Genomic DNA, 23,753 nt, shown 5'->3' with positions numbered 1-23,753 from the left:
AAGGGTCTCCGCGAGAAATCAGCAAAAAAAAAGACCGGGAAGGGCGTCATCCGAGCAGTTTTTTTTGAACCGTTCAATGAAAACTGCTCGGATGAAGCCCTTCCCGGTCATTTTTTTTGCTGATTTCTCACAGGGACCCTTAAAATCACGTTTTGATCACTTTGAGCGGCTCGGATCATCGAAATTCAACCGGGAAGGAGAGTCCCTCATTTTATTAAAATGAGGGATCCCTCACCGGAACCTAACTCTATATATATATATATATATATATATATATATTTTTTTTATTTATTGATGTAAACAAAAGATAAGAAACAGTACGTCAACTATCTTCATTTATTTTTCTAGAAATCCATTCATTTAAGCACATAACTTCATTCAGTTTTGGTCAACTATAAGTGTGAAAAATGTGAATTTGAGCCAACATGGAATGTAAAAATAACTAACCTTAAATCGAAGTCAATCACCAAGTAAATTACCCTAGAAATATAGAATATCGCATTAAATTGCAAAATTAGCTGAAGATAATTAAAATTCACTCTCGGGTCCGTTTAACCGTTGTAAACTTTGCTTTGATGATTAATAAAAAGGGAAAATAATCAAAATCCACTCAATGATCAAAATCCTCTCAATTATTACAGGTATCTATATCAATGCCCACTCCGACATCAACCAATTTTTTCATCTTCAAAATTTGACTCTTCATCCGAAAATACACGTCATATACACGTAACTGTATTTTTAGGACAAGTGTATATATATTCCGCTGTTCATATGCTGTTATAGTGGGACCCACATATATGCTTTTCCTCTGCCATCTTCTCTCTTCCGCTCCTCCTCATCCTTCTCAAATTCGGTCATCTCTCACTTCTCTCTCCTCAAGGAGTATTTGAATTTGCAAGATTGTCATTCTTTTCTTTCTAGAGAGAAAAATACAGAAACCTCTCGCTGATTGGGTATACCGAACCGAAGAGAGGTGTTTCGAAAGTCATCACATCCGTGCTAATTGGGGTTTGCGTCAATAGTAAGTTAATTTAACTCAATTTCAAAATAAAAAAAACAACTGTTAATTTAACTTCTTCCGCTTTTTATTTTGATTTCCTCCCTATTTATTGCTCTTGAGCCTCAAATGGTAAGTTATAATGTGGGGATAATAATCTTGATTTTCTTGAGTCTATTATTGACTCAAAAGTCGGCAGATCAACTGCCTTAAAAATTTATGGTATGTTTTTCCTTGTGGGGTTGTCATCTGTTTTGCTTTTGGATCTTGACTCGTGGAGTGATTCTTGGTTTTGACTATTCTCTCTCCTTTTGGACTGTAAGATAAGATTCTTTAGATTTGGGGTAATACCCTCAACTGGGTTTTTTCTGTTTGTATTGTAACTGCTACTCTTGAGATTGAACGGTTGGAAGCATGAAGTTTGTGGCTTTATTTTCTAGTTAATTTTTTTAAATATTTTTTATGATGTTTGTGAACTCGTCATTGTTATTCACACAAATTCAAGTTTTGATCTAAGTTTAGGAAGATAAGCAGTATTGGATTGGGTGAGGTTTTGCTATTAGAATTGCAGATTATGTCTTGTAATTTCGTCTCAATTTCTTAACGTCATGTCCGCCTTTGTAATTTGGTTATAAGGGTAGTCATGGTATGTATTGGAATATTTGTTCCGACATATTCTAGATTTAATGCCTCTGTAACTAAATCTGGGCAGTTTTGGATCTCAGAGTTTTCTGGGTTCTTTTATTTTATTTTTAGACATTTCTTGTTTGTTGGGATTTTCCATGTAGCAAAAAACAATTGTTAGAAAATTAATTTTGTGTGTTTTGAATGCCTCTTCGATTATAATTTTGTTTCAGTTGCAGGAAATTATATTGTTTTGGTGTTGTATTGCATGTAGAAATCGATCACCAGTTTCTTAACTATCCTATTATATGGTACATAGCATGGTAGCAGTGTCAAGGGTTTTAATCTTACAGTCTTTGAATCTTCATTTGCTGCACAACGGCATTTTTTATTTTTTATTTTTAAATTGAACTTTGGCGTGAAGTGTGTCTTGAATTTAATGATTCGATTTTGGGCAAATAGGATTCCTTTGGATTTCTTGGATCTGTCCTTTTATATTTTTATGTATGTATGTATGTTAGAGAGAGCTTCTCTGAATCCCTTACCTATTCCTTGTTTAATTCTCTGTTTTTGTAATCAAAGTAACTAATCCTTTTAAACGTGAACCAGATAGCAGATCAAATTGAATCCACATGTTGGCCAAGTTTTCTGGGATCAGATGTGTAGTATGTGTCATGATTGTGGAGCACCATTGACCATGTCCAATGGAAGCAAGGAGAAGCAGGAAAATTTGACCTCTGTTGAATCGAAAGGAAGAGATCCCAAATTGTCATGCAACTTTTGTGTGGAAAAGCAAGATAAAGAATCACTAAATCAGACTGGTTTAAGTGCTTGTCCAAAACAACATATCAGTCCAACTTCTTCGCTGACCAGCAGTGATAGCACTGTCTCATGCTGCAGTAAAGTTTCCACTATTCCCATTATTATTTTGATACGTTTGCAACTTTTCATCCATTTTCATAAATTGTGCATCTATGCTGTTAACATTTTTGGCTTTTCAGGTGATATTTCGGTTGAGGCATACTCAAATGGCAGGTATACACCCCAATTCCTTCCCTAAGGAAAGGACAATTCAGAAATATAGATTTGTTGGCACTTACCAAGAAAATTTAGGAATATATCAGCTTATTTTTTCTGATATTTCTTTTACACGCGCTTTTTATATTTTGATAGGGGTGATCATGATGGAGATAGCTCAGCCAGCAGCAGTGAGGATCCCAACTTTAGGCCAAATGGCCATCTACAAAACTTGAGCTCATCGATTCATGAAAATGGGATTCACCAATCCAATGAGCAGGCAAAAGTCAACTTAAAGGGAAACGGTACTGGTAGTAACAGTTGCACTGTTTCTAGACATGAAGAACTTAACGGAAATGTTGATAATCAAGAAGCAAAGGACAATGTTGTTGAAAGTGCTAGTTCAGATATTAATGGGGAAACTGAGACACCTTATTCTTTGAAGGATGAAATGGATGGTCATGTATGGTCACCCCCGGAGGCAGAAGACCGAGAGGATGACAAGGAGGGTAGTTTGGTCAATTACGATGACGACGATGATGAGTGTGGTGATGGCACAACATGGGGAAAGCCTAGTTCTTTAAGTAGCATTGGTGAAGAAGGCAGTGGAAGCTACAGGGTCAAAGATGAAAAGAAAAAGGCAATGGATGAGGTGATGAATGGAAAGTTTAAAGCCCTTGTGGGTCAACTTCTTAAATCTGTTGAGGTTTCCCCTTCTGGGGAAGATGGTGACAGTTGGGTGGATATAGTTACTTCCTTATCATGGGAAGCCGCTTCATTTGTGAAGCCTGATGCTATAGAGGGCAAGGCTATGGACCCTGATGGCTATGTGAAGATCAAGTGTGTTGCCACTGGTTTTCGTAACCAAAGGTGATATGCTTTTAAAAAAAATATGTTACTTTTTGTCCTTTCATCGATCCAGAAATGGCATAGGAGGTGAATCTATAAATCTTAACTTTAAAATAGCAAATAGGGACTGATTTGTTATGCAATTTTTAGGATTTGGATGGGGGGCCGGCTTGAAAGTTTATAAACATCAAGGGGTCTAAATAATTTGTGATGAATACTACGATAACTATTTAAGGGGGTAAAATGAGAGTTGTAATTCTTACATAGGTTATTATTGTGACTCTCCCAAAGATAAGAGGGGGTTACTTGCCCTTCTAGTCTTTAGGCAAATCCGCCAGTGTTTGCATGCACTTCGAGTGGAATGGAATTCGTTTTTTGGAGGAGAGTAATAATTTCTTCTGCGTAGGTAGAATTACGTCATGGATAGGTGCATACTTGTAAACCATCTAGAGAGACCGATTCTGTTAATTTGTTTTAAAGAAGTGCATATTTCCTTGGTATTAATATGGGGTTTTTACGTGTAGGTCCAGAAAAAAACGGAAATGCACCGTTAAGTATTTCTGAAATATTTTTTCAAAATTGCCCCTATAAAAGTGTGTAAACCACTAAAACATGCCTAAACCTAAACCCAAACCCTAGGGTACCCTATGAAGGTGCCTAAAACCCTAAACCCTAAACTCTATGAAAGTGCCTAAACCTAAACCCTAGGGTACCCTATGAAAGTGCCTAAAACCCTAAACCCTATGAAAGTGCCTAAACCACTAAAACCCTATAATAGGAAAACACACCCTAAAACCCTATGAAAGTGCCTAAACCCTAGGGTACCCTAGCCCTAGGGTAGGGTTAGGGTAGAGTAGGGAAATTGGTACTTTACAGGTTTTCAGTATGCCATGGATTCTACTTTTAAGTTTTGTATCTTGTTCCTTTCCTTCAACTTTCCAGGGAAACTTCAAACTATTTAGTATGCTGTTTCAAGTTCATTAATGCATGAAAAGATTTTCTGCACAAAATAAGTTAGGTACCTGCACATACTCTGTTGACAATTCTTATGTTTTATGAAGGCTCCATTTGTTTTGAGTCCTTTGACGTAAAACGTTTTGCACCATAAAATGTTCTTCATGTAAAATGGTTTTGCAAAAGACAGAATGCCCCTTTGACACTTGAAAGATGGTTTTGAGAACAAAAATTTACCCATATTTGAGTTTTACGCTGCAGAAAAAGAGAATAGACATATTTGATTGATTCAAATGAAAAATCCTGTATTTTGTTGTGGTTGAGTGAGTTTGGACAAACTTTTTCCGGACTTTTTGACACAGTCTTTTTGCTTGTTTTATTTTAATTTTTACGAGATTTGGGTCAAACTTTTATATCATATTTTCATCTTGATGAGGGGAATCGAAAAATTATAAAAATCTTGACCAAATTGGAAAAAAGTTCATATATGACGAAGGAAAAGAACTCAAAATGTCAAGTCTTTTTCGTCGTCTTATATGAATTTTTTTGCCAACTTTGGTCTACATTTTTATACTTTTCGGCTTCCTCTCTTCGAGACAAAATATATGATATAAAAGTTTGACCCAAATCTCGTAAAAATTAAAAGAAAACAAGTGAAAATACTGTCAAAAAGACCAGGAAAAGTTTAGCCCAAGTAATATTATGATCAAAGATTCCCACATATTGAACAGTACAACGAATTGCATTTATAATCAACCATAGTAGTCAATATTTACACTAATTCATATCAACCGACTAAGCACAAGAATCTGTAAGCTGATTTGTATATAGTGAACGAGTTATGGATTATATGGTTTCATAATGAGAGATGACAATTGGGTGTTTTTTGACAACATTTCGAGAAGTAAGTACGTATATGGGTATTGCAAAATGACTTGCAGTACTTCTTCAGGTAAGTCATTCTTGTCCAGATTTTGACCTCTGGAGTAGAATTCTTTTATTGGAATTTTTTTTACTTTTGTTTTGTTCAACAAACAGAAGAAAGATGTGTAAAACCTTTTCTGGAAAACATTTCAGTCGAAACAACTGGAGCATAAATGTGAAAATGTGCTGAATGCCATATTGATGTGCCATAAAAGTCAAACAGCTGAACGTTAACTAGCTCTTTTGCGCATTTCAATCATTGGGTTAAAATCATATTTTATTTTGCAGTCAAGTGATCCGTGGCTTGGTCTTCAAAAAGCATGCTGCTCACAAGCATATGCCAACCAAGTACAAGAACCCCAGATTGTTGTTGATACGTGGAGCGCTTGGACTCTCTTCAAGTGGGCTTTCATCATTTGAATCAATGGATCAGGTAAAATGTGTTGAGTGGTTTAATACTCTTGATAAAGTAATGTTACTATCTTTTCTAATTGTAAGCCCTACTATGGACAGGAGAAGAATAGACTGAAGTCCATGTTGGAGATGATTGACATCTCCCAACCGAATGTGGTTTTAGTGGAGAAAACTGTTTCACGTGATATCCAAGAGTCTATTCTTCCAAAAGGAATGACACTAGTCTTTGATATGAAATTGCATCGTCTAGAGAGAGTTGCTCGTTGCACTGGTTCACCGATCTTATCAACTGATATCTTGGCAGGCCAAAAACTTAAACACTGCGATTACTTTCATTTTGAAAAATTTGTAGAGGAGCACAATGTGTCTATTGATAGCGGAAAGAAGCCAAGTAAAACATTGATGTTCATTGAGGGCTGTCCTACACGTATGGGTTGTACGGTGAGCATCTCTTCCTATTAAGTTTTATTTCTTGTGCTCCAGAAGTCTTTTCCTTCCAAAAGTGGTTAGATTTTTATAGTTTATCTCCGTTAAAGATGGTTTAATACTTAAGATGTGGATGGGAAAGATACTCAGCAATCCTCTTATTTTGATTGTATCGGAGAAAATGACTATGATTCAGTATCCAGTATTTGGCACCTTACATGTGTGATTGATTCGTTTCTTGTATTGTAATTGTTATTATTACTTCCTCTTTAGCATCTCATATACTAGTTTGACTTTCTTGTGTTTGCTAGATAATGAACATTGGACTTCTGATTATATTTTTAATCTTTTCTTATTTTACACTAGTTCACTTATGCACAAATACAACTGTTTGTCTGTACATGCATGAGAAATTTCTACCCCCCACCTGTGAGTTTTTTGCCATCTTTTAGCATAGTTATGCTTTATGCTCAAAGGATTGACATAAGCTGGAGAGCTCTCATTGTTATTCCAGCCTAGTAATTTAGTAAACTTTGGGATGACATAACTGTGTTATACTGTTATGTGCGCACTGTTCTCTGTACCTGAAAAGATTTAGACAAAAATGCACGCAATTACTCAAAGTTTGACTGATGTGAGACAGAGTAGTGAGTAAGCTCTTGCCTTTGGAGTTTGGTCCCGAGTCAGATTGCAGACTTGCAGTTAGTGCGGAACATTCTATTTGTATCCTAGTTTAGAAACATTTGTTGAATTAACTCATAAGCTTCCTAGGTTCTGTAGATTCTATAGCCTAACAGAGTAACAGTCCATTTATGTCCAGATTCTAAAATTCTCCTTGTTGTCAATATACTTTATTCTGGGGCAATAAGCACGACAAATTCCTACAAGTTGTATGAAAAGGGCAATAAGCATGGCAATTTGCTGCAAGCCATATTAAAAATCCCTTACGAAGCTACTTCGTTGTACCGTGGTTCTAAATGATTTCCTTTGGCAAAGCACTAAGGATTTGTAAGGACTCATTTCTTACAACCACATTGATTTTAAACTATTTTCGATAACTCACATCAGACTGAGTGGTATGTGTGTGTTAACATCTTTGACATTGAAGCCAACCTCAACCTTTTAGGGTGCCTGTCTATGAAGCACAAATACAAATATGAGATACGAATATGACACGATATGGATATGGCATTACGACTAAACCTAAAAAAATAGGATATAGATACGTCAGGGATATTAGTCTTGTTATCTGGTACTAGGCATAAAATTATATACTATACCACAAAATATTGCAATGTATATTACATACCATTAGTCATAACAATGAATATAGCCATATAGTGTGCGTGCGTGTTGCGGTGTAAAAACATGTATATTCATCAGTTGCCCATCTATTTTTAATAGTAAAATATAGTGTATTTACATAGAGAACCTGCGAGCATACAGCTGTATGGTTTGTGTGCGTGTTACAGTGTGCCATGTGTCGGTCTCAGGAGAGAGAGAGAGAGAGAGAGAGAGAGAGAGAGAGAGAGAGAGAGAGAGAGAGAGAGAGAGAGAGAGAGAGAGAGAGAGAGAGAGAGAGAGAGAGAGAGAGAGAGAGATTTGGGAAGATTTGGGAAAAAAATGTATCTCAAGGAGGACAAAATGGTTATCGCCCTCTCAATATGGGATACATAAATTTTAATTTAAAGGGTTTAAGCGAAACTGAAAAGCGCGTTTTTTCATTTTAAGGTGCCTTTTAAAGAAGTCATGAACTTCCCGAAAGGTAATTTCGTAACCCTAGATTCTCTTTGAATGAAGACTGTTAAATCAGACTTAATGTGGTGAAACTCTCCCCGTGTCCACCAATTACACTATTTTCAAGAGAAGTTCTTGTAACGCCCCTAATTTTAGGTACGCTAAAAGGATAATTTATTACAAAACTTAAAGAGAGTCACTGCTCATTATTATAACATAACTCTCGTAAGAGTATATTAAACACAAAATAGGAAGCTAGGGTTCCTAACTACTGCTCCGCTTGTTCCTCCATCCTAGCGAGTTCTTCGGCTCCGAACGCCTCCAAAGTGAAGAGTTCGCCCTGTTCATCTATCAAATCTGACATATTATATCGGCGTCACCACCCATATAATATGTCAGGGTCACCAAAAGGTAACACCATGAGCTACACGGGCTCAATAGTATAATCCTACTCACTAACTCTTAACTTAAGAACAAGAGATCATAATAACAACGATTCTACATAAATCATTCATATTGACAAACAGTTAATCAAATCCACATTCTTTATTCAAACTAACGTTAGTGTTGACTTTTCAGACTCATCGTAGACCGTGTCGTTATTTCCACTTTTCTTTTTCCATAACACCTTTCTAACTCACCCAACCTCGGTTCCGCCGTTCCGGGTTCCCGAGTATCCTCACAATGGTTCCGCCGCACCGGGTTCCCATTGGCACACGATTGCATTGGCTCCTCTCCACGGATAACCAAGCCACACACCCAACCTCGGTTCCGCCGCGCCGGTCTCCCGAGTATCCTCACAATAGTTCTGCCGCGCCGGGTTCCCATTGGCACACACACACACAAAACTCACATAATGCCACCAAAACCGGTCATTATGTAGTTTCAAAATATTTCCTTCCTCGGAAAACACATTTTCTTCCTCGTTAACCTCACCCTAAGCGTCATGTCTCTAACTTTCTTGGTTTAGGTTTCTCGTTTTCATGCATAAACTTCCGCGGTAGAACTTTCCATAAGCATACAACAAGTCTTGAAATTAATCTAACAAGATCATCCAATTCTAGATTATTTAGCATGCTTATACATCCATTAGCGAAATAGGTTTACCAATCATCATGCATTTCAAACATTCCAAACATAGATAACTTTATTTATTATGGAAATAAAAGTTACTCCTACTTGAACTAACGACGTCCTATTCTCCATCATACGATTCTACACTATACATAGAGTTAATGGGCTAGGATTCCTACCTTACTTCTTGGCGGTGGTCGGCTACGGTGAATTGGTCGTCGGTTTTGTGATTCGGCGGCGTAACGGCTCCGGATTGCTTCGAAAGGAAGAGAGATGAACTTTTCTCTTCCTAGAAACAACTTACTAACTGAGCTAAACTATTTTAGAGATCTAGAGGTGGTTTTGGAAGTGGTTTGGTGGTTTCTCTCAAGAACTCTCAAGAAACTCAAGAAAAACAAGAACTTTAGAACTAAGAACACTTAGAATTTCTAGAGAGAAGGAAGAGCAAAGCTTGAAGGTGTGAGTTTGAAGCTTGGAATGGCTTCTATTTATAGGCCAAGACTCCTCTCTCTCTCTCTCTCTCTCGATTTCTCACTTTTCTTTCACTTGTCATGGTTGATTGATAGGTTGATGGATGAAGTTAAGGCTTGCTTGCACACTAACCACCTAGTTTTAGGCTTGCATGGCTAGGTTTAGTACTTTGGAGGGGACTATGGAAGATATGGAGGTAGAGTTGTACAAGATTTGGTGTTTAAAGAACAATATAGGACAATGAAAGGATAGATTTGGAAGATATTCATCCCAAAAGTTGAAAGGATGAAAGAATAACAAGGTACAAGTCCCATCCTCCTTCCCTCTCTCTCTCCCTCTTCCTCCCTCTCTCTCGGCCTCTCTCCTCTCACTCTCTCGGTCTCTCTCTCCTCTCTCTCTCTCGGTCTCTCTCTCCTCTCTCTTATTAGTACACCCCTACTAATATATATATATATGCATATAAAGGAAAGACTCAGTATATATAAGTATATGGTACTAAGATCTAAGGGGTTTGAAAGTCAAGATTCTCCTTTTATACTAATACAAAAGGTACTAGTACTTAATTAATAAAATAGTGTACTTTGTACTCTAGGGAATCTTAATAAAAGATTAGTTTAATAGGCCTAGTACTTAGTTGGCAAGACTAACCTATTGACCAATGGGTAATAAATCCCCTAATGGTTAATAACCAAGGGATAATAAAGGACAAGGTACTTATATAATAAACTAAGCTTTTAGAAAAGACTACATGTCCTTTGCATGTGGCAAAATACACATATGTATATATACATGTACTTATCAAGATATAATAATGGAAAAGTTATTGTCCAATGGGTAAAGATTACCCTAACAATTATTATCCAATGGACAAAGGCTAAAAGGCGATTAAATGGTTTACTAGTTTGGTTAAACTAACTAGTTGGTTGAGAATTGATTAGGCATGGCAATCAGGGTTTCTAGTCGAGGAATAAGGCGATAAGGCGTTCAATTGCTTGAATACAAATCGCTAGAAATCAATAAGAAAACCATCGAGCAATCAAGAGAAATTAAGAAATTTCGAATAACAACGAGATTTTTATTGAATGAAAAATCGGAGTTGTTACAGTTCTTGAGGATAATTGAAACTTGGCCGCAAACTACTTTGACTAGCTTGTTGCATATTGTTCACACTAGTTGGATTACGGCTCTCTAAGTTGAGTTGAGATGGGATAAGGTGGATCCAAGTGCGAATGGATTTTTCCAGACAAGTTTTGTACAGCGTTGGATGTTGATGACTGCTTATTGTTTATGTTCTAAATCTTTGTAACCCAATAATATCTTAGGACTTTCTAAGGGATTTCGGCAAGGCTCGTTTTCTTATTGTTCCAAACAAACACATGTCATATTAAGCATAACATAGTTGGAATGGGTATCTCGTTATTTTGAAAAAAGAGTAAAGTGTCATGAGAGGTTTTAGTGTATTATTAGGAAATTGATTCGTAATCAAGTTTGTTTTGCTGTTATGCTTGTTGGAGCCATATGATTATCCTTTTCCATCATGGTGTACTGGACACAGGTAGATAACTCTTAGGGGTGTGTCATAAAAATGAAAGTGAAATTTAAACCTTAGTTGCATGAAGTGCCCGGTAGATAACTCTTATCGTTGCTTCAGAGTTTTTCTTGTTTGGTGCTCTTCTCTTATTTCTTTGGGGATGCATATGCTTGAGAGGTTCTATCATAGTTGGGAACGTGCTCCTTTGTCAATGGGAGCAAGGTTTCGAGGAGGTTCTGGCTTGGAAACACGGGAGAAAGGTTCTAGGGTGGATTCATCCTGACATAAGGATCCTGCAACTAAGACTTAAACTATTGCTTTGATTTGTTATAATTTGTTTGCTATGATCTGATTAGTTTTCTTCCACTTCAATCCTTCACCATATATAGTTGCTGCTTTTGGGTTGAATCAGTGAAAAAGTGGTGTGGCCGCGTGGGAAATGAGCAGGTGATTGCCTCCCTTGCAAAGATGGCCATAGGTGATGTCTCTAATGGCCTTTCTACACCTTTTTTTTTCATGAATAAATGGTGAATGATAAGTAAAACCAAGGCAGCGAGTCGTGTGGATACCAATAGTGTATACGATGGCTACTACCTATGTGTGTTTGTAAGCTATTTATCTAAGCATGTTCACTTAACTGCAAGAAATATTCTTTTTCAAGAAAATTCTGTCCCTTCATTATCACGAGGCAACTATGTGACCACAAGATCTTTCTAGTGCCTGGGCAGCATGTAGATCATGAGAAATTTGTATTAAACATGCTTTGACGACTGTGCCTTGCATGTTCATGGAAATCTTTTCTAATATATAAAGGGAGAATTGATTTTGGCGTAACCAATTTTTGAAGCCCCATCACAAAAGTGATTTTGTTACTGCCCTTCCAAAAGTTAAGTATTTACAATTACTTTTAACGTCCCATTAAATAACTGTTATGGGCAAAATAGTAATCGATTAACACCTCGTACCATAACCACTACCTATCTCCACCCATCCTAAGAACTTGCAAACACATGGTGTTTGCCATCACACTAGCAGTGATAAAGCATGAACTACCTGATTAAAGGCGGTGAATATAGGATCCCATGTTTGTTTTTTTTTTTTTGCTCTTACAATTAAGAATTTTTGTTGGCATTTTCTTGGATACGAGTGAACCTTGGTTATCGTTCCCTTGTCTCCTTATATTCTGTGAATGCTGTTTTTACTTTAGTTTTCTGATGAGTGTGTAAGTACTTCTTTTGTTTATTACTTGCTATGATAGCTTTGTGTACTGTCGACAATGAATTCCTTTTTTTCTTGATATATTTTCCAGACTGCCCTTAGAAACTAATTGTTCCATTGTTTAACTTGGTCCCAGACACAGACTAGTTATGAGTAAATATGTGGAACCAATTATTTTCCTTTTGCTGTTATTAGATGTTTATGTTATTGTGTAGTTGTTCTTGAAAAGATTCTATTGATTTTTTAATGGTTACAAGTCGATCTTTCAGATTTTGCTGAAGGGAGCTCACAGTGATGAATTGAAGAGGGTTAAATGTGTGGTCCAGTGTGCAGTCGTTGTGGCATATCATTTAATTCTAGAGACCTCTTTCCTCCTAGATCAAAGGACTATGTTCTCTACCATCCCTTTCGATGGAGTTCGAAGTATATCTATGACTGATCAACAATCTCCTTCTGCTCAACCGAGTAATTCAAAATATCCTTGTTTCGAGGAGTCTAGTGCCGAAACTGATTCTATGTATACGGTTGAGTTTCCCATATCCAATGAATGTCATGAAGGAGGATTCCATGACTTAAATTTCCCATTGGAAGGAAATTCTATGTTTTCTTATGAGCCATACAATCCCATTATTCTTTCTGGGTTATCATCGCTTTCAGCCTCTCTAAAGAAAGTTATTGGGGACAGTTTCCCTATGTCCAAGTACTTTGGTTTTAACGAAAGGGAATCCAATGGTCCTATTCCAGATTCCTTTAATGCTTCGACATCTCAAGAGTCATTCGATCATTATGATGTTGAAGTAAAGGGTGGCTCTGATGAAGACAAGGTTTCTGATAATGAACGACCCTGTTCTCCGTTTGCTTGTTGCAAAGCCCTTTCAAATAGTCTTGAATGTGGTGGAAATAATGAGGACCGAAAGCATAGTAAGGATGACATCAGCAGTGTGTTGGATTCTGAAAGCATTTTGGTTTTGATGTCTAGCCGCAATGCCTCAAGAGGGGCTATTTGTGAGCAAAGTCATCTTTCTCATATCAAGTTCTACCGGAACTTTGATGTTCCCCTTGGAAAGTTTTTGCAAGATAATTTACTCAATCAGGTTCCTCATAACTCCATCTATATGTTTGTTTGTTCTATTTCACGTATTTTCAGTATGTGCTTTTGGATGAGTTTAACTGGATCGCTGAGTAGAAATTTCATCCGCAGAATCAACTAGTGGTGTGTTTCTGCAGCGTAATGAAGGTTGTGTGGGTGATTGTCAAACCTTTAGATTCTACAAAAACTGATTTTTCAAAATCAGAATCCAAAAGCATTGAGGATGATGCTTCACAGAATTAGTTTTTTAGTAGCTTTAAGACTATTTAAAGCAATAGCAATTCTAAGGAAAATTCGTTAAGTTGCAAGTAAATGACCAAGTAGTTTTCAGTTTCCTAAGGTGGCGGTATGTGATTGGTCTTTTTTATGTTTTGGTAGTCCTTATATTATATTTATGCATTTTTGTTGCATGCACTTGAGGTAGGCCCTCATACAAATTTCTGCTTTCTGCAGAGCCTTCAGTGTGCCACGTGCAATGAACCACCAGAAGCTCATTTTTACTACTATGCGCATCATAATAAGCAGCTCACAATTCAAGTCAAACGCCTTCCTAAAGAGAGGGAGTTGCCTGGTCAAGCTGTAGGAAAGCTTTGGATGTGGAGTCGCTGTGGTAAATGTAAATCGCTCAATGGGAACTCAAAATCTACTAAGAGGGTCTTGATTTCCAATGCTGCCCGAGGTTTATCATTTGGAAAGTTTTTGGAGCTCAGCTTTTCAAATCACTCTTCATTTAGTAGACTATCTAGCTGCGGGCATTCTCTACAGAGGGACTTCCTTTACTTCTTTGGGTACAACCCACTTTCCCATACTTTTATTGAAGGCTACATGTGTTGTCCCCCTTATGTGTTGGTGCTTTTTGGATTAAAAGGGGAACATTTTAATTTGAATTACAGGGGGGTATCTACTGTCTATTTACGAGTTTAACATTCACGTGCATGTTAAAGGACTTATAAGCAGAACGGCATAGAGAGGCACTTTGGCTCTTTTGCCCCCGCACTGCTCCTACAAAGTCTATCTGCAATATCTTCCATATATAAAGGATGTTTTTGTAATTTATGCAATTATTTGCTGGATCAACATATGTTCCTAAATCTTTAAATACTTGAGGTACTTTTCACAACGAAAATGACTGGGTGAGATAGCTTTTTAAAGAATCCAATTTTTGGTGCATTCATTTCCTGTGTTGTCCTCAGTATATCTCCTCTTAAATGCCATCCATCAGTTTTCATGACATAAATGAGTATCGTGTGCCTTACATGTTGGTGGGTTATTTATATCTCTTTTAGGCTACCTTTTGAGTTTTGATATGTGCATTCACACTAAATCTGAATGCCACGTGCAGATTAGGCCCCATGGTTGCAATGCTGAGAAACTCTGCAGTGGCAACTTACTCAGTATCTTTGCCACCTCAGAAACTGGAGTTCAGTAGTTCAATCAGAGGAGATTTACTTAAGAGGGAAACTGACGATGTATGAACTTTTTAGTGCTCTTTTAACTGTATTCAAAACATGCAGTTATGGGTCAATACAAAAATGGAATTTATTGTTGATTTTTCATTTGCTTAAACTGGGATGACATTTCTTTCTTTCACTTCTAGGTTTACAAGAAAGGAGTACACTTCTTCGATGAGGTTGCAAAATGTTTGCAGGGGATTGCTTCTCGATTTTCAGGTTCAATTCTGAACCTTTATGGGGGGTTGAAGGAATTCTCTGATATTCAAGAGATGTTAAAGCAGGAAAGAAATCAATTTGAGGTTAGATCTCTTCTACATACTTGTTTTTGGCACTTACTTTGATGAATTACTTTTCATTATGAGGTATCTCTCGATGCTAATTTTCTTTGTCCAAGGAAGACGAGTATTTATGGTTAGTAAACAGATAGATTGCCCTCACTGAAAAGCTTTAATATTATATGTGTACGCCTCTGTATATAGCTTTGTAGGTTAACCGTTGGTCTATGTGATTTGAGCCTCATAGCCTAGGAAACAATGTTTGACTACCTTGTTCTGCACTGGTGGTCTAGTTCTGATTCGTTATAACTAGGATTGCTCAATTTACAAGATATAATCGGGCTGCATAACTGATATTGTGATATACATCTGCTGGTTTGAGAGGTGGGTTTTAGGTGCACATTTTTATCCAGGGGCACAGTACTAATGATGAAGTATGACTATCAAGTTTTTTGGGATTTAAGAAATCGGAAGTTATCTCCAGGACAAGGGAATGTAATAGCTCGATATGTCTCTTTCTAGATATAATGTAATATAATTGGCATATTAGACTTACCTTCCATTGCCGATCAAAAAAAAAAGATGATACTTTCCCTTTTCGTACAGCATCAAATGTTATGTTTTGCCAAGTTTCACATGTTTCTGAATTTAATGGTTCCGCTTCACAGATTTCCTTTTTTCCTTTATTTTTCTAAATTTATGGTGAAATTTGCTATGCAAGTGTAGCTAAGGTTATTTTCTGTTCTGTTTGGTTACCCAAAACAAAATCAGATGAACATTCAGAATGTTGCCGTCAAGAGTGGAAATCCAGATGTGGCTGTGTACAGGCTTCTCAGTTTGAACCGGCTTATGTGTGATCTCCTTCTTGAATCATGCATCTGGGATCAACGTCTGCATTCACTCCTCTCTTCAGATTCAGGAGTGATCAACGGTAGAACCACTGGCAATGGAATGCTTGCTGTGGAAACTAACAGCTCCGTAAATTCTCCTGAAAGTGGCAACAATGAAGTTTTTGACAACAGTGTTCACATGGAAATCAATGGGGAGGCATTTGTAGAGTCAATTTCTATTGAAAGAACAAATTCATCTGATGTGGCTGAGGATATTGAGAGGTCAAATTCATTTGGCAATGAGAATTGTCAACAAGAGAATCGTCCTTTGGCAAAAGAGAGAACTATTCCAATTTCTACAGATGATGGTCATGATTTAGATGCGTCTCAAAGAGGTTTGCCTGCTTTTCCACTACAACCTAACTTAGAAAATCCAAGAGGATGGATCTGGACTCCATTTCCGGAACTTCGGATGAATTATTTGAAAGATCTTCAGGGAGGTTGTGTGCCAAGATATGATTCTATATGTAGGTATACCATAGAGAGCTTCCCTAATGCTCTTCGGCTGATCACTGAAGAGGGCTCAAGGCTGCACATACCTCTTGGTACCGATGAATATATGGTGTCAGATTATGAGGACGAGTTCTCAAGCATTATTGCTTGTGCTTTGGCATTGTTGAAGGATGTACCCCGTTCGACAGAGGTTTTGAATGGGGATTATAAAGCAACAATGCCTAAAACATATGAGAGTTCACACAGCGTAGCACGCATATCGTCTCTGGCATCCCCATATTGGTCTTCTTTCGGTTCTTTGGATTCAGATGGGACCCCTTCTCCGCCATCTTCGGAGGAGTCACACTTCTCCAGTTTTGATGGGTTGAATTTGTTAGGCTCCTTGGTTTCTTTTAGGGCCTTAAATCCAGAAGTCCCTATGGGGTTTGGAAAATCACATGGTAAGGGGAAATATTCTGTACTTTGTTTGTACGCAAACCAATTCCGTGACCTAAGAAGCCGATGTTGTCCCTCTGAGCTTGATTACATTGCTTCTCTTAGTCGTTGTAGAAATTGGGACGCCAAAGGTGGCAAGAGTAAATCGTTCTTTGCTAAAACTCTTGATGACCGCTTCATTGTGAAGGAAATTAAGAAGACAGAATTCGAGTCATTTGAAAAGTTTGCTCTGGATTATTTTCGGTACATGAATGAGTGCTTTGAGCAAGGGAACCAAACCTGCCTTGCGAAAATACTTGGGATTTATCAGGTTGGTTTTTTTTTTCTTTTCATTCTGGTTTATTTCCTTCATTAACTTTTCCTAGCCTATATGTGCATAGATATACTAGATGTTGTAGGCTTGTAGCCCACTCGATGTATGTAGTTATGGTGGAGAAAAGAAGTAACCTTTATGCTACAAATGGATGTCAAATGAATTGTTGTTGGGAAAGAGGTAAATAGGAGTTAATATTCTTTTTCTTGGATTCAACACCATAGTAAGCTTTTTCTTGGAGCATCCTAATTTTGGACCAACTTAGGGATAAAAAGGTACTTTTCTACTTAAACAAGCCACTTTTATATCTTCATTGCATCAGACTCTCTATTATAATTTATACCTCTTTCTATTAAAATATCCTTCTCTTTTTTTTTCAAGAAGTGATTGAGAGAGTTGAAGGAGAGAGAAACAAATACCAAAATTAGAGTTAGGAGTGAACATTGCTTCCTTATTTTTCAGGAGGCACTGTAGCAAAAATAATTTGTTCAAGTGCTTTAGGGAGGCTAAGAAAGGACTATTTTAAGGTTTTTCTCCTCAATTTAGTTTGGGGATGATTTTTAGGGAGTGAGATATGGATTCTCTAAGCCACGAAAATTCTTTCTCGGGCAAAAAAAGAAAAAAAGTTGTAATTACCATTGTGCCCCCAAATCTAGGATCAGTTGGTTGAATCATCATTTAGTCACATTCTTTGTAATGATCGTATGCAATATTATTGGTCATCATGCAATTTTGGAATGATTTCAAACTAGGAAATCTCGTTGAGCGTAACTCGTATATATTCTTGTTAATGCTATTTTGATTTCTAAAAACATTGCCATTAATGCATTAAATTTGCCGTTAAGTTGCGATTTGAGAACTGTTTCTTCAAGATTTTACAGGATTAAGTTTTTTCGGACCCTGCTTGGAAAAATTCCAGGACCTCATCCATGACTACTTTTTTGATTGAATTGTTCTTCTTCCCTACCAAGTAAAAGTTTTGTACGAATAGGCATCAGCTGGTTGCCATCTAGAGTTCAAACATACCTTGCTAGGGGCGTTTAAGGAACAAAGATAATGAGATGGGTCAGGATACTAGTGGGGTGATTCCTTTTATCAAACACAACATTAACATCTACATATTGACATACATTGGATATTCTTATAAGCATTTGATTCCATTTTATTCAGGTAACTATTAGGCAGACAAAGAGCGGGAAAGAGATGAAACATGACCTTATGGTGATGGAGAACCTTTCTTTTGGACGAAATATTGGTCGGCAGTACGATCTTAAAGGTGCTTTGCATGCTCGATTCAACTCAGCAGCTGATGGTTCAGGAGACGTTCTTCTAGACCAAAACTTCGTCAATGACATGAATGCCTCTCCCTTGTATGTTGGTACCAAGTCCAAGCGTATTCTGCAACGGGCTGTGTGGAATGACACAACATTTCTCAATGTAAGTTAGAAGTTAAAATCCCTTGCGATGATGTTGACATCTCCACGGCATTAGCTGCATTTGAATAGTGTGTATTGTTTATGTTTTCAAAATTTTCTGAAGTTCTCTGTTTTCTGCAGAACAGAAAACTTGTTTGGCTACTGTTTTAGGAAGAAGTTTTCTGAAACACGTATGTTGGAAACAACCGAAATAAAGAAAGAATGGTTCTTTTGTAATTTTAAAGACTGTTTTTGCACAAAAATGAGACGAGCTAATGTTTTTATACTTCTCACGTTTTCGAATTACCGAGACTCTTGAGTGGTTCTGTGGTTGTTTTAGTGTGTTGGGCATGCTGGGACAAGGCAGGACATGTCACATGGCGTGTCTCAAGTTAGACACGAATTGGGACACGACATCGCCAATTCTTTTATTTAAAATTGGTTTTGGAGGTTAAATTACGATACTTTAAAAGTAAAAGGTAAGAGCGCATATAAATCATTGCCACCTGATGAAGGCTCGTCTGTGGTGACATATTCAAAAAGGTAAAGGGTAAGAATCACAACATAAAATATTAGTTTTGGGTGTTTCACAGCACAGTATTCATCTGAATAACAGCTAAACACACGAGTATACCTATATATTAAATTGTTTCCCCTGTCCCCAGCTGTGTCTATATCTGCATTTGTTGGATAATTGTTATGAACCGTGTCTACATCCCTGCTTCTTAGTTATCATATGTTTTTCCGAGACGCGAACAACGAAAACAATACCAAACAAACACTAATCACTGATTTTCTTATTCTTTTGCTTAATCCTTTGTTCCATTTCAGCTATAGAAGTCAAACAGTTTACCTGCTGCATTTACATATCTGTCACTTGTTTGCAGTCAATCAATGTGATGGATTACTCTCTACTTGTGGGAGTGGATACTCATCGGCGCGAACTTGTGTGCGGCATTATAGACTACCTCAGACAGTATACGTGGGATAAGCAACTAGAGACCTGGGTCAAAGCGTCCCTTGTTGTTCCCAAAAACCAGTTGCCCACTATAATTTCTCCACGAGAGTACAAGAAGAGATTTAGAAAGTTCATCACTACATACTTCTTGAGTGTTCCGGACCATTGGTGCTCACAAAGATCTTCTAACCCTTGCAAACTCTGTGGCACGGGCAAGGATGATTCTTCCTCTTCTCATGCAAAATCTCAAGATCAAGGGGAGCCAAATGGTTTTTTGAGTTGAGTTTTGATATTTGTTCTAAAGTACTGTACATAGTCCATTTCATAGTAGTACATACCCCCCACTCATTCAGAAATTTTATTGAATCCTGGGGAGGAGATTTATAGCTTTAGGTTCTGGCCATGTGGAGCCATATACATATGAATTTTGTAAAGCCTATCAAGTAATTGTAGAAAGTCGTGATACTAGGAGACTTTGTATGATTATTTGTATCAATGGAAGAAAGTTTGGCCTTCATGTTTACTGTTGCCTTTGGTCTAAGCTTGTGAGTAGTTTTTCAGCATGGCTGTAATTCAATTCCCCTTTCAACATTTGAACAAATTTTCTTTAAGTAAAGAAAGCTATGGAAGAGAACCCAGATGATTTATGCAGATATCTAATCTTGAATTTTAATTGCAGATTAGAAAAACGTGAAATTCTTGAATTTATTATGCGCAACGGTTAATCAATCACCAGACTAACAGCCGAAGGAAATGCTCAAGGAAATCATGCAAGTACCAACTGTTCGGTGTCAGTTTTGTTTTTTTCACTCACATTTCTCATTGTTTTCTTCGTGACTACTGAATGCATGAGAAACAGGAAAAGCAAGAATAAGTTAGGAAAACGAATATATACACTACCAAGTAGACTAAAGGTAATTAATTGCGTCCATTTTTCTGTGAATAGATTGATTTGTACTTAGAACGACCCTAAGTACAACAACCGATGTAGTCTTTGTCGAACCGCTTTTCCACCATCTCTCCTAAAACCAATTGGTGTTAGCGAATGCTGCAATTAAGTGTTTTCTGGCATTCGATATCGCACCCGCAAATCTGTTTTTAGAGCGGTCGCATGGAGTGGGCATTGTGTAAACAAATCCATGGAGGCACTCCGGACCCAACAATCCCTCCTCACGAGGACACTCCCGCGACTCGAACCCTTGACTTCCTGGCTCTTATACCACTTGTCGGACTGCTTTCCACCATATCTCCTAAAACCAATTGGTGGTAAGAAGGGTTTCAATTGTCTTTTCTGGCATTCGATATCGCACCCACATGGTCTGTTTTTAGAGCGATCGCAGGGAGTAACATTGTCTAACTAAATCCATGGGGGCACTCCGGACCCAACAGTCTTTAAATGTGTGAACATATAATATTAACGTATCATAGCAGCAAAATTTAAATACAAAAGAAAATCATCTTAATTATGGAGTATTTTTATTATTTTTCTTTCAGATTTTAACCCATACGATTTGATTAACTATGGTCTTTAATAAGTATCAATTCAAGAAATAGCCAACCTAAACTATATTTATCAAAACCTAGAATTAAAGGTAAACAACTCAACGAGTCTGAATGGTTAACTGTTTGTGGTGTTGTGGGCAAACCTAGTACACTAGGCTCCAGCCATTGCGGGGTCTGGAGAATGGTTGATTTACGCAATCTTATCCCTGCAAGCAGAGATACTGTTTTTCCAATATATTTAATGCAAACAAGCATGTAAAAAAAAAAACATGCTTGGGTCCCTCCCAATGATATGGGCAAGAAGTCATGCAAAGTTACAACTAGAGAAATACAGATCATTGGCTAGAAGAGATTTAGTTAAACGACTGGAACATTGAAAAATGGAGTAATAGCAGCTAGATGCATGCCAAAAGTACGTACCTGAATTTTCCAGACATGGTTTTCCATGAATCAGAGCAAGAGAGCCAACCAAGATCGATCGATCGATCATCTGCCACCCCAGCCCAATGGCATCATGGGTTTGCTCTGATCGAGTTTGGTAACCAAAAGGTGGAGAGGAATTCTAGGAGGAATTGTAGGATCAAGTTTGAATTCATCTAACAACATTTGTATATCGGTATTCAATGCCCCAGGCCTATTGCTACGTGGTGTGCCAACTCGCTCTCCTCCACAACACTATAATCCGTGATAAAGTTTTTCCCATACATGATATAATAAGGAGTAAATGGAGACAAGAAGGGCACTATTCATCATAAGCTTGGAAATATTTCTTCCCTATCAAGCACAAAATTAGTTCAAGTCGAAGTTTTAGAGGCTTTAGAGATGAGTTTTCTATTGAAAATCACAAATTCCATATACAATCAACGCATAAATTTGAAGGTATCAAAACCACACAATGAAATGCCTAGCAATTAAATTAGGAATCAAGGTTCTAAATCACTCAAAAATACGATATAATTGATAGACCTTATATAAAATAGAGCAATCAAACGATTGACCATAGATCCATGAACGTGACAAAGAGTACGTTTCTCCCTCCGTCCCAATTTAATAGTCTCTTTTGGGATTTCATGTCAATTTTCAATTGATTATATCTTGTAATTTATAATGTTATACTCCCTCCATCCCTAAATAAGTGTATGGCGCACAAATCTAGGCCTTTAAAAAAATGCATTTGGTACGTTAAAAAAATTAATTTTTTTCACAAATCAATAGATAGCAATGAGTTTTTTTAGATTGTGAAAAAAGAAGAAGATTTCTAACGAAAAAAATGTATCTTTTGTAAGATCTAGGTTTGCACACCGGATACTTATTTAGGGACAGAGGGAGTATTTGATTTTAAAAATATTGTATTATAGAACTAATCAAAAACTATCAAATATGATCTATATTGGATATAAAATTTATTAACAATTTAAAGATATAACTAGTTTTTTTTATTCGGTTAGAATAGAACGATGGACTATTAAATCAGAACGGAGGGATTATTTTTTATAGAGAGAGTTAAGCACATTTATTGAGGGGTTATTTTCTTATTGTTTGAGAATTACAAGTGTGATATAGATTTGATAATTTCTAAATGTCAATGAGCACTACTTGAGGGGTTAAATGAAATGTATCATAGACTGATAGGCGTATAATTGCAAGATTAGGAAATTTCAGGGGGGTCACGTGACCCTTCTGGGCCTAACTTTGCCAAAAAGTTAAGGACTCGTAATGTCTAGTAAATCCGCTTCTGATTACAATGGAAATAGAACGTAACAGAAAATGAAAAAACAGAGCCAAAGACATTACAATCCATTCAAACAGAAGAAAGGAATTATATTCCATTGTTATTCATGTTCCCCTTCTCTTCCCTTGCTCAAGAACTGTACGTAACTCTCTCGACCTTGGTTAAATCCCCATGCCTTTCTTTCTCCAGTAGAACTCGAAAAGAAACATCTTTAACACCCTCAAAGAAAAACCAGGAAAAACTTATGTTGGCCTTACTTATATATATATATATATATATATATATATATATATATATAATAAAACAGAGCTGTGTTTGAATCCAAAAGACAACCAACGCTCCAGATTTATCTCTTCCTCCTGCATAAATCTCTACCCTCCATTCTACAAAATGGCATGTCCGTAAATTGATAACTTTTTTTGACCATTTTCTAATCACACATTCCTCTTCTATTTTCTATTTTGGAAGAGAATTGGAGAGTAAACGTAGGGGGTGTTCCAGATAACTTTCCTTTTTTAAAATTTTTTTTTTTCAATTTTCAAACTCAAATATAATGAAAATGAAAAATATTTTTTTGATTTTTCTTGCACCGTATAAAAGATCTCAATGAAATCTATCAAACAAGATCCATATTGGTAGAAAAATTATTTGCGTATACAGATAATTTTTGGGCTTGAAATTATCTTCCTTTTTCTAAAACCTTCCTTTTGTTTAGTTGGAACACCACCGTAATTGCTTAATTAGTGGCAAAAGCTAATTGGCCAAGACAATTGCTTAATTACAGTAGATTTTTGTTAAATCTTTCAACGAATTCTTTTAGTTATTAAATCTTTGATTTGGTGGGTAAATATTTCATCCCTTGAATCCGTATATTTTGGACCTTTAGATTGGTACATATTTTTTAAACGGAATTAGTTTTTGAATTCGTATATACGGGTAGTATAGCCAGCGACATATTTGAAAAGAATTAATGAAATGAAACCTAAAATACTCCTT

At 36.9% G+C, this 23,753-nt stretch overlaps 1 protein-coding gene and 1 long non-coding RNA gene across 4 annotated transcripts; one reads left to right on the top strand and one right to left on the bottom strand.

The window, feature by feature from the left end:
• The first annotated feature begins 787 nt into the window (after positions 1-787).
• LOC131329432 (putative 1-phosphatidylinositol-3-phosphate 5-kinase FAB1D) lies at positions 788-20,045 on the top strand. Of its 3 annotated transcripts, none has more exons than XM_058362534.1 (13): positions 788-1,024; positions 2,234-2,523; positions 2,626-2,659; positions 2,798-3,511; positions 5,657-5,801; positions 5,882-6,223; positions 12,509-13,333; positions 13,783-14,117; positions 14,672-14,798; positions 14,927-15,082; positions 15,830-17,146; positions 18,320-18,586; positions 19,452-20,045. In XM_058362534.1, the coding sequence occupies exons 2-13, from the start codon at positions 2,283-2,285 to the stop codon at positions 19,803-19,805; spliced, it is 4,857 nt and encodes a 1,618-aa protein (XP_058218517.1). In that variant the 5' UTR covers positions 788-1,024; positions 2,234-2,282; the 3' UTR covers positions 19,806-20,045. The 3 variants fall into 3 exon arrangements, with proteins under 3 accessions (XP_058218517.1, XP_058218518.1, XP_058218519.1); XM_058362535.1 differs by having other exon boundaries at positions 847-1,024; positions 2,238-2,523; XM_058362536.1 differs by lacking the exon at positions 788-1,024 and adding an exon at positions 1,206-1,222.
• LOC131329434 (uncharacterized) lies at positions 15,889-21,688 on the bottom strand. Its single transcript, XR_009200765.1, has 3 exons — positions 21,446-21,688; positions 18,365-18,699; positions 15,889-16,046 (listed from the first exon to the last, which is right to left on the bottom strand). It is a non-coding gene; the product is annotated as an uncharacterized LOC131329434 (long non-coding RNA).
• Positions 21,689-23,753: the final 2,065 nt, after the last annotated feature.

This window comes from Rhododendron vialii, chromosome 6a (assembly GCF_030253575.1).
Source record: "Rhododendron vialii isolate Sample 1 chromosome 6a, ASM3025357v1".
NCBI classification, from domain to species: domain Eukaryota; kingdom Viridiplantae; phylum Streptophyta; class Magnoliopsida; order Ericales; family Ericaceae; genus Rhododendron; species Rhododendron vialii.
This window is presented reverse-complemented; position numbering and strand designations above follow the sequence as displayed.

Excerpts from the sequence above, each read along its gene's own strand:
- LOC131329432 (XM_058362534.1), top strand. The coding sequence starts at position 2,283 with ATGTGTAGTATGTGTCATGATTGTGGAGCACCATTGACCATGTCCAAT. Across the intron at positions 3,512-5,656 it reads ACTGGTTTTCGTAACCAAAG|TCAAGTGATCCGTGGCTTGG; the intron begins GTGATATGCTTT and ends TTTATTTTGCAG. Across the intron at positions 18,587-19,451 it reads ATGACACAACATTTCTCAAT|TCAATCAATGTGATGGATTA; the intron begins GTAAGTTAGAAG and ends ACTTGTTTGCAG.